Below are 11164 nucleotides of genomic sequence, written 5' to 3'. Positions count from 1 at the left end.
GGGAAAAGGGGTTTGCAGCTGGCCAGGAGTAGGGATGGTTGCAGCCTCTCCCTACTGGCCGGAGTGTCCAGCCAGCTGCAAACCCTCTCACTCCCTCCCGGCAAGCTAGAAACCCCACCTTGCTGCCAGCCGGGTGCAAGCCAACTGCCTGCCCCCATGGGATGCTCCACCGCCCCACCAGTCAGAGTTTACCAGCCGCACCTGTAACTACCACCACTTTCAAGCATTTGCAGAGGGGATATATCTTTATGTTCTTAAACATTCCTCTATTATTCCCTATATCCTGTTATTTTTTCTTTGAACTTACTTACATTACTTGGACTACAGACAAATCATCTCTTACTCAGTGAAAAGAAAGGCTATTTCTCCTTAGCCCCAACATGAATTCTAACTGTAATTTTACATTTTAAATTAGCTGCTTAAATGTCAATAGTTTTATAAATCTACCAGGTACCATGAAATACTGCTAGATAATATCTTTCAGCATGCATGCTTATTAAATGACAAGTGCAATGTCAGTTAAATTATGTGTCTTAATAAGAATCAGAATCATGTTGACCCAAGTCAGTACTGTTACTTGTTACAAATTTGTTATGCCTCATCTGTAGTATTTTGATTTCATCCAGTCTTTTTCATCTTACTTTCAAGCTTTTGATATTTATTTTATATAGCATGAGAACATTTAATAAACAATTTATAAACATATACAAAAAAGTTCCCATGTTTACATCATCCTACTAGATAGAATAATATTCTAGAAGTGTAGCCATTAAATTTAACTGTCTGTATAAACAGTTTTTATAAAAGACTGAAACAAGGCCCAGATTAGAGTGTGCCTACTTCCATGTCCTCCTTCCTTGCAAGATGTAGCAGTTGATTTTTGATGCACACTAACCACATCTTTCTTGCCCCCCACAGGTTGAAGGTGGGAATTGTGCTCCCCCTTACTGGCTGATCATCTGGAAGACAACCTTTCTGTTCCTCCAAAGGGACTTAATAAGGTCCATCTGCAGATTGTTAGTTCAAATCTTCTGTTACAGGCAAAACATCCAAAATGCCTGAAGGGCTGGTATGGTCAAGGAAGGCTGTGGTGGCACCAAATGAGTGACAGCATTGATGCACTAAGGATAGACAATTCTTAAACAGGCTAGGACCTAGGTGAAGGACTCTGAAGTAACCTGATGACTGAGGGGACATCTGATAACAATCTCAAGTTATTTAAGGGTGCTTAAACGGAGGATAGAGACAAACTATTCTCTGTAGCTACAGGGTAGATATAGTAAAAAAAATTACTTGGTTAACTGATCAAATATTTGTCAAATAATGGTCAAATATTTTAAGCATTAATTTATGAGAACAGTGGAAAGACTAAATCTTCTGTAGGTTAAGATAATTATGCTAATTATAGAAAACAAGTTATTTAACTGTTACTGTGACACAGTTAACTAACAATAGTAAATTCTAAAAAACTGTAATGATTTTTATGACTATCAATGTTTGGCAAATGTAAATATGTATGATATTCAAGACCCTAAGGATAGTCAAGGTGCACAGGAGCCAGTGACACAGGACCAGCAAAGAAGCCAGCAAACAAGGGATTTTGAGTGGTGAGTTTTTTGGCGAGTTTTCTCAATCACTTCTTGCTTACTGCCTTCACTGTAAGCATGCTAAGTGGAAGGAGGTGAAGGAGAAAGGGAATTTTTTAAGGAAACAATTCTATTTATTTATTTATTCAGGACTGGAGTTATGGGTTACAGATGTGCTTCAAGCACAAGGCCAAAGAGGTTCTAGTTGGAAGTCCAGAACAAATTTTGGTTCTGCATAACAATTGTGGCAAGCTAACTGGTGTCTGAACATCTGACTGTCCTAACAGAATGTAACTGAAACTGTTAAGTTTATTCTGAAACTTTAAGGAAGATGGCAAAAGGTATACTCATTTACCATGCCAGTCATGCCCAGATCTAGAAGGCACTGGATGCGGTAACTGTTTCTGACATGACTATTGATATGTGGCTAAAGGCTCTTGGAACAGGTTAAGGGATATGGACGCTGGAGAATCATTTACTAGCCTGAATTATTTTAAAGAAAATCTTTAGGTAGAATGAAGGAGGGTCTAATCTGCGAACACAACAGTAAATTCTGTTAAGGAAGCTTGTAGGAACAGGAAAAAAATTCTTATGTTTGGTCTCATACCTCCCCAACAGATAAAGCTTTTCAAAATAGTTCCACACATCTCAACAGCAGCAATGTCAAACCCATCAGTAGGAATATGGAGATGGTTTTGAGAAGTACGTTATAAAAACTCAAAAGTAGTAACTTGCTTTCACAAGAGAGATGGCTACACTGCTAAACAAAGATGGATTCTCAGTTCACCCAAAACAAACTGCTAATCTGAATTTTTCATAATCTGCCAAAATGTCATTACTATAAAAGGAGCCATCAGGTGCATTTTAAACAGGAATTACTGCTCTGAAGAATACAGATGAAACAGTAATTATTATTCTCTTTCAAATTTACTGAAGGTTTGATAACAATATATTTATATATTTCCCATTTCAAAATATTTTAGTTTTATTTACACACAAAAGTTTTCCATTTATACCATACACTTAAATACTATGTATGTACTAGAATACAGTTTTATTTTTTATTATGCCACCTTAAGCATAGCAATCCCATGCCAAAGACAAATAGCCCCTCACCTGCCAAGCACAATCTTTCTTCTCTTCAGTAGGCATTGGGATCACAAGAAGGTTCTGAAGAATAAAAGCAGCCTAAAAGAAAAGAAAAAAGTGTCAATACTGCCATCTTGCTGAAGCTGCTGGACAAAACAAAGCACCAGATTCAACAGCACTGTAACAGCATCATAGGTCAAACTGGCATATTAATCAGCAACTCACTGTGCTAGCTTAAACATTCCTGAAGCCATTTGAAATGTCAAGATTCACTGTAGCACAAAAAGGATGCAATCAATTTAAAAATCCTAAAACATCACCTAAGAGCACTAATACAATATAGTATCAGAGGGAAAAACTCTCTTTTCAGTTTATTTTATGGAACTGATGGTATTGTATACAGCAGTTCACTGTTTTCCTAATATAATTAATTTATCTGGATTTCACATAATAGCTATGGAGAGAAAAATATTTTGAAAGAGCAAAACAAATGTTATTATAAAAATATCAAAGACAGAAGAAATACAGGCCAGGTGCAATATCAAAAACTATTTAAGTATTAATTTTACAATTACTACATTCAAGCTGACTGAGTTTTTTTATAACACAGAAATGCAGGTCTTTCAACAATTGTCCCCAGTATCTCACATGCACACCTACGGAAACTGCTTTGTTTAAACTGTAAAACACTTGATGCTGGGACAATGTCTATTTGCATACAGGACTAAGTTCATCGTTACCTCCTAAGTAAGAGTCCAATCACCACTTAGAAGACTTCCTTCTTTAAATATCCCAAGCTGTTTTTGTTACATTTTGGACTTAATAAAATGTGAAAAAAGAATTCTGATAAATAATTTTTAAAATAAACTACAAAAGATGATCCCAACTGTTCTACAACGATCTGGACACCAAAAGATTTACATTTTTGGAGCATTTTTGTGCAGAAGTGTTCTACGTTGTTTTACTTTAAAATAGGTAGTTTGTTGAGAAAACATGTCTCAAAAGTATTTTAATATCTTAAAACTGAATTATACAAGCTTGAGTCCTTACATTTTGGTTGTACAGTGGGCATGGAAGGAAACTGAAAAGTCACATTATTGCTATGCTAAATTCTTCCATCACAATTAAGAAAAATCTAAATATTTAGCTGAACACTTCTAGCTCTACCTTTTAATAGATGATACCTCATACAGTTAGATGCTGTATTATAATTGTAGGGGAGTAAAAGAAGAAAACTGCTATTTCAGTTCAAAATGAGAAGCAGGTTATATTAAATTCATAAATTTCTCTTAGATTTACCATTTGGATAAATATGTACTTAGCTCTGAGTTAAGACATGAGAACAAAGCTCATAGCTTTATTTCATCAGCCCACTGCTCAGTCTCTAAATAGTTCAGAAGGCTTCTTCAAGTCAAGGAAAAATATCCTTTATACTATACGCATAAAAGATAAGCGACTTCTGCTTAAGTTATGAAGCTCATTACTTATTGTGCATTTCTCATGCACTGGCAAAATCTACTTCCAGTGCTTCTCCATGAAGTGCGAGCACTATATCCATCAGGCACTGTTAACACTGTAAACAATGCTAGTCTATTCAAGAAGTTGCAACAGAGACCATGAACATGCATTGCTTTCAAAGCTATATTCAATTTACTGTATTTGAGCATTTTGGTAGTTTGAGCTGTGTAGAGAAAACATACTAGGAAATACACTCAGGGATTTTTTTTTTTTTTTTGGTTTTTGTTTTTTTGGTTTTTTTTTTACTTAAACCACTCAAGATATACATGAGGCCCTGGCACACATTTCAATTATGACATGATTGAGATGCAAATCTATAATATGCTATATATACACACCCCAATTTATAGCATCATAGCAGGGAAAGCCAGGCACAAAAAAATGTTCCACATACATTGTAGAAGACTTTTGTGTCTGGTTGGTATGGACCCTTAAATTGAACAGGTAGCATGTGTGCCTGACCCAGAACTACCCCATGCCAATCTCACTCTCAGTTGATAATTTGGATCAGCTTGGGGCAGCACCACGTCTAAAAACTGAACATGCAGCTGGGCTTCACAGGGTTGTTTTATAGCCAGAAGTAAAGGGAAAGTGGAGTCAGGAAGCCTCTCCCCAGCCCTGGCTCCAAGGACCCTGGCTTTTGAATCAGTATGGAGCCAGGCTGTCTGGTGGTTTTTAGGCCTGGGGATGCCCTGGGGCCTGGGACAAAGCCACCCCTTGGGCAATTGTGGCTTCAGGACTCCTGCTACTGGGATCTGAGGAATTTATATGCCCCATCCCAAATATTGCACGCATTGCTATATTTCCTCAAATCTAAATCACACCATTAGTTTCATGTCTGACGGAGGCCATGGAAGAACAAAAGCGATTTAATAAATAGTTCTACAGTTTAAGTGAATGACTACTGAGTGAAATGGAAAAGAAATAGTTAAGGGGTGATCTGATGGCCACCTACAAGTTTATTAGGGGTGACCACCAGTATCTGGGGGGACGTTTGTTCACCAGAGCGCCCCAAGGGATGACGAGGTTGAAGGGTCATAAACTACTACAAGACCGTTTCAAGCTGGACATAAGGAAGAATTTCTTTACTGTCTGAGCCCCCAAGGTCTTAGAATAGCCTGCCATGAGAGGTGGTTCAAGCACCTACACTGAACACCTTCAAGAGAAAATTGGATGCTTATCTTGCTGGGAGCCTATGACCCCAGCTGACTTCCTGCCCTTTGGGCGGGGGGCTGGACTCAATCTTCCAAGGTCCCTTCCAGCCCTAATTTTTATGAAATCAATGAAAGATATTCTATTACACTATGCTTTGTTCACAGAACTACCCAATCATCTGTGAAGAATACTGAGACAGGCTTTCATATGTCACTTCTGTAATCCATAAATTTGTTAAAATAAATTTTTCTAATATCTACAAAAAGAAAATCAACTACTACATTTTAAGTTAAGCTAAATGATGAGAATAAAATGAACATACCAATAATTTCTTTCAACACCAAAGAAAGAAGACACAAGCATTTTGACATCTCCACATTGCATATATCATTGTTTTTCATAATGTTATAAATATATACAGCAAGAATGGTTAGGGATTATTTTTATAATGCTTCAAGCAGTAAGAGCAAAAGATATCTTTCTAAGCACCTTACTGTTTTTGCGGCTCAAATGAAACTAGCACATCAATGAAACAGATTACTTCTGCTTTTACATTAGTAATCATGTCTCTTCAGTGCTTTTCAACTGAATGCTAAATGAAGAGGGTGAAAAAAAAACATTTTCATTAGGTAGCATTTAACTTGTGAAGGAGCAGGAATGTTGTGCCATCATAAATAAATCTTCTCACAAACAGCTTAATTTTCATATAGTTGTTTTCATTCTTTATGACCTTAAAGGTTTTACAGATGTATATTCATGAACAACAGAACAGAAAAAAAGCATACCTCCCGGCGTACCAGGCTACATTCAGATTGATCCAGAAATATGTTTATTACTGTTCCCCATAATCCTCCAGAAATGTTCTGACAGCTGTCTGCTAAAGCAATGCATCCTGCTTTAAGAGTTGTAAGAGCTGATCCAATTCCAAGTGATGTGAATCTTACCTGGAAGAAATTCACAAGATAAGGTAAAAAAAAAATTATAGTAAAAAGCAATATTTTACAATTATTTCTCAAACTTCTACTATAAAGCATACAGTCCTAATCCCTAAACTATCTTGAAAAGTTACTGACTGACTTGTATTCCAAAGCTTTTATACCCCTTTTATACCCCTTCAAAAGCTTTAAGTATTGAGACTACAAAATTCTATTCACCTAAGTAACAAATGCAGACATGCCTAGAAAGCTGAGTAAGTATCCAGAAGTCTTTAGGATGATCTGACAATACCTCAATTTTTGCAATATTACATATAAAAATAGCTCCTCATACATTTATGCTAACAAATATAGACAAAATATTAAGGCCTTAACATTTAATATTATTTGACAAGTAATGGCATGTGGATGCCTTACTTAAGTCTACAAACGCATGCAACATTTTTGTATACATGTTATCATACCTCAACCTTTTTATAAAACCTAAACTGTGCTCAGCAGTGTAACTAGAGGGTGGAGAGAGGAAGGAAGAGTGAGTGGGGGCACCAGCTTAGGCAGGACACAAATATAAGTGTTGCTGCTACTGTGAGTCCAGCACTACAACAGTGCAGTGCCACTGGTGAGGGTATAAAACTGCTGCTGCCCAGCCACACCTCTGACTATACTAGTATTGGTATCTGGCTGACCTGCTCTTCTTTTCAACGAGATTCAAACTTAAAACAAAATTAAGATCCCCATTCATAGTTGTCAAGGAAACACCACAAGATTCTTACTAGCCAGGTTTAAAGCTTCAGTTCTATTTCAAACATTGTTTAAGACACTGCTTAGCATTCAGCACCACTCTGAGAAGTAAGTATAAAAATTAGATTTCATTTTTATTGCATCAACTGATTCATGTTAATGATCATGTTACAGTGATTCTGTAGCCATGACAGTCCAGGTTTTATGCAAGAGGCAAGGATTTTTGGGGGGTGATGTCTTTTATTAAACCAGTTTACATGTTTGGAGTGAAGATAGACAAGCTTCTGAATGCAAGACATTCTCTATCAGGTCTGAGGAGGGAAGCAAGCAAGCACAGCCTTCATGTTAAAAGGCATTTTATTTTTATTTTGCACACACATACACACACTTCTGCTTATAGTTAATAAAAAGAAAGTGCAGAAATCTTACATACTAAGGTACCATGAACCATTACCCCAAGTAACTAAAAACAGGAAGTGACGGACTACAGGAGTGTGGTGATAACATTCATTTGAAGGTACATTTTGAATTTTTCTGTTAAAGTAACACATAGATACACTGACCACATTTAAAATTGTGCCAATTTTTAAGCCTCATCATTAAAAAATAATTTAAAAAATGTGATACATGCATTTCTTAAACTTGGAACAACTATTTTACTGCCACAGTACACTAACCTCAGGGTCTCTGTCTACCCATAACGGAACCAGCCATGCCAGACCTAGTCGAGAAGGATCTTCTTCTTCACTGTTTTCATAAGGCAAGAACCAGAGAGAGACCAAATCCTGGTCAGAAAGTAAAAAGCAAAGCAATATGTTTTAGGAACCTTTTGAGCATGACCACCTTTTGTTTTTCTAAAACTTATTGCAACTTAGAGTGCCCATGTTGTAGGGCACAGATTCTGACTTAAACCCTGAAAAATTGCCTACACTTACTTAAATCTATTAATTGAGTAAAATTAAGTACATGTAAATCTTTACAGGATTAGGTTCTGAATGATAAACAGATCACCCGCAAGTTGCAGAAACTTCAGATGAAAATACTGCAAATCATTTTAACTCAGAAGAGGATAACTAAGTTCAGCAGAACAGTGGGAGACAAAACTCAACACTAATTCCAATATACTAAAAGCCTTAGTGTGTCTGTCTGTGTGTCCATCCGTAACACTTTATTTGCACTCTGATTGGTTGTCTTGGCAGCCAATCACAACACTGACTGAAACAACCAGAGTGCTCTGCACAGACAAACACACACGGTGGAGCACCACCGTGATGGTGGGGACAGAGGGGCTAGAGCTGGGGGGGTGAAGCCAGCAGCGCTGGCCCCAACCCCCTGGCCCTGCTCCTTGGAGACAGATGGCAGGACTGGAACAGAGGCAGGGAAAAGCCAGCAGTGCTGGCCTTGCGTTCCCCCTGGCCCTGGTCCTTGGAGGCAGCAGTGGTGCGGGGTGCTGGTGGCGCAGTGCTGGCCTCACCCCCCTGCCTCCGCTCTGGCCACACACCCCTCCCATGGACAGACATGAGCAGGGGATGGGGGGGGGATGTGGGAGGTGGCCACAGGGCCAGAGACAGAGTGGCGGCACCACAGGGGGCTGGGTGGCAGCGCCCTGTCCCTGTCTGCCACCCTCTGGTCATTCATGATGGTCAATTTGCTAGTCATATATAAAACAAGAGACCCTGTTACTTAATACTATACTGATCTTTCTCCTTTCTTAATACCCACAAAGCTGATACTGATTCATTTGAGGTCACATAGTGTCATATGCTATTTAGTTCCAGATTTTGTACAGAGATTGTGAATCTCCTTGCATGTTCATTTCTTTGTATCACATTAAAAGAATATATACTTACCTGCAAAGTATTATGCACATCTAGGTGCTGTATAAGCAGACTTTCTAGATTGATACCATATCATTATTGTCAGGGTAAACAATGATCACCAGAGTTTTGTGTTTTACTATCATCTTGGCTTTTCAGATTTTTAATACTGTAGATAATCCAGATTTAAATTCCATTTTAAATTAAATATACTGTACTCTAATTTCAACACAGGGGAAGAGGCAAAAGACAATGCTTAACCCTCACTGATACTATTTGCAGCACTTTCATTATAACTGTAACTGATACTATATTGCTTAGAAATCCATGATGCCCTAATTACGAGAAAATAAATATCACTTTAGACGTGTTATATCCAGCACTGAAAAATAAGGGAAAAAAATCGGCCATGATGCAGCTCACAAGAAAAATTAAGTAGTAGTATTGTAAGGCAGTTAAAAAAAAAAAATCAGCAGAAAAAGGAATAATCTACTTGATAATGAATACATCAATTTATTTTAATGGGAACTTTGGAGACTTCAGATAATTCAACTGGCATAAACAATGCACTGAAAATAACTTTTTTTTAAAATGTACCTTTTTTATAAAATAATATTTGCATAGAGGTGAAAAATAATTTATTCCTACCTATATAGAAATTGATATCTAAATCACTGGTGTTGTAAATCAGGATCAGGATCTGAATCTCTTCTATGAACATAGTTGCTTAGGACAATCTAGGGAGCAACACTGCAGTACACAGCGTATATAAAATTTATAGCTACAGAAACATATAGTTGACCATATTACCATACATATTACTTCACATAATTAATACATACCCTTCTACCACCACCAGTGAAGGCCTAATCATTCATCTCTGTGTTTATGGAATGATTCTGCAATGTGCTGAGCTCCTCCTGCAATGTGCCAATTACTCCATATCCCACGAATGCAAAGGAAGCTGTCAGCACTTGGTGCCTTAAGCAGGGGATTAACACCTCAAGGGGACTGGAACCATATCAAATTTGGAAAGTATATTGTGTTATTTTCTTACTGCTTGTTAAGGGTGCCTGTTGTTCAATCATATCTTTTCTGTCCCAGAGGGAAGAGACCCATCTTCATTCTGTTGATTAGCTAAACAAGAGACACCCAAAGTAGGCCTTGATTATGAGCAAAGATCAGCACGTGGCAGCCAGGCAGTGTGGTGGAAAGCAGCTCCTGCTGCTCCCTCCAGTTAAGTCTATGGGAGTGGGGTCACAGGCAATGTGTGGAGTGGGGGGCACAGGCAACATGGCAGCAAGTCACAGGAGTGGGTGTGGGGGAGCAAAGACAACACATTGGGAGGGTGGGGGGCACAGTCAAGGGTGGGAGGGAGCATGTGGCCCCCTCAGATTACTGCGCCAACAGCAAGATGCAGAGCTGCAGCCTGGCCAGACCAGTTCCAGGCAGAAGCTGCCTCCGCAACCCAGCAGGCAGGAAGCGTGGGAGAGAGCACTGCACCACACCACACCACCATGGCTGTCAAGGCAAGGTGCCCCCAGCCTGCCCAGCAGCAGCAGGAGCACAATTTTGGGCCACCACTGCTATGTCTCACCTTGGTGGCCATGGCAGCGCAGTGCTGGCTCCTGCCCAGAGCTGGTCTGGCCACAGTGCAGCCCCGTAACCGGCTGTGGGGACAGAAATTGGGGGGGCACATACCCCCCCACCCCCCTCACACAATCGCCTTTGCTCCTTCCCCATATACCCACCCCATTCCTCACAGCCCCACCCACTTCCTCACACTATGGAATTTGAGGGCAGGAGCAAGTGGAACCAGCAGGGCCAGGGGGCTGCTATAAATTGGGAGCTAGGGGCAGCAGCAGGCCAGGGAGTTATGGGAGTGAGAGGCACTGGCAGGGCCAGGGGGCTGTGGGTTGGGAGTGAGGGGCAATGGCATAGGCAGGACACTGGTATATCAGGGCTGCTCAGCACCACAAAGCAGCAGAGGGGAAGGGGGAGGGGACAGCTGCAGCTGGACCTGCATCCTGGTGAGCGAAAGGAGCAGAGGAATCTCTGATTTTGAATGATAAAAAAATAGAGGTGCACTGATACATCAGTCCCATATTGTACTGGCACTGATAAAAGGAAAACTAACATTATCAGCAACTGGCTTCTTTTGGCTAATAATGTCACCGATAAATGCTGCATGCATGCCCACAGCTGTAGTGCAGCATGCAGGTGGTCAGGAGTGCAGCCTGGCAGTGTGAAGGGCACTGTCCGGCTGGTAAGTCTGTTCGGGGAAAGAATAGGTGTATGGTGGGGGGAACCAAGGCCCCCGCGT

At 39.7% G+C, this 11164-nt stretch overlaps 1 protein-coding gene across 2 annotated transcripts in view; it reads right to left on the bottom strand.

Annotated features, from left to right (window-relative positions):
- Nucleotides 1-11164, bottom strand: part of RTTN (rotatin) — a 181680-nt gene that overhangs the window by 64474 nt on the left and 106042 nt on the right. For both annotated transcript variants that reach the window (XM_019524619.1, XM_019524626.1), the window contains exons 30-32: nt 7702-7809; nt 6134-6292; nt 2703-2774 (exon numbers count right to left, since the gene is read on the bottom strand). In XM_019524619.1, the coding sequence (XP_019380164.1) occupies nt 2703-2774; nt 6134-6292; nt 7702-7809 (339 nt within the window). The remainder of the gene's footprint in view (nt 1-2702; nt 2775-6133; nt 6293-7701; nt 7810-11164) is intronic.

Source organism: Gavialis gangeticus, unplaced genomic scaffold (assembly GCF_001723915.1).
Source record: "Gavialis gangeticus isolate Ggan-Ray unplaced genomic scaffold, GavGan_comp1, whole genome shotgun sequence".
NCBI lineage: Eukaryota > Metazoa > Chordata > Crocodylia > Gavialidae > Gavialis > Gavialis gangeticus.
The sequence above is the reverse complement of the archived record's forward strand: the minus strand, read 5'-3'. Positions and strand labels throughout refer to the sequence as shown.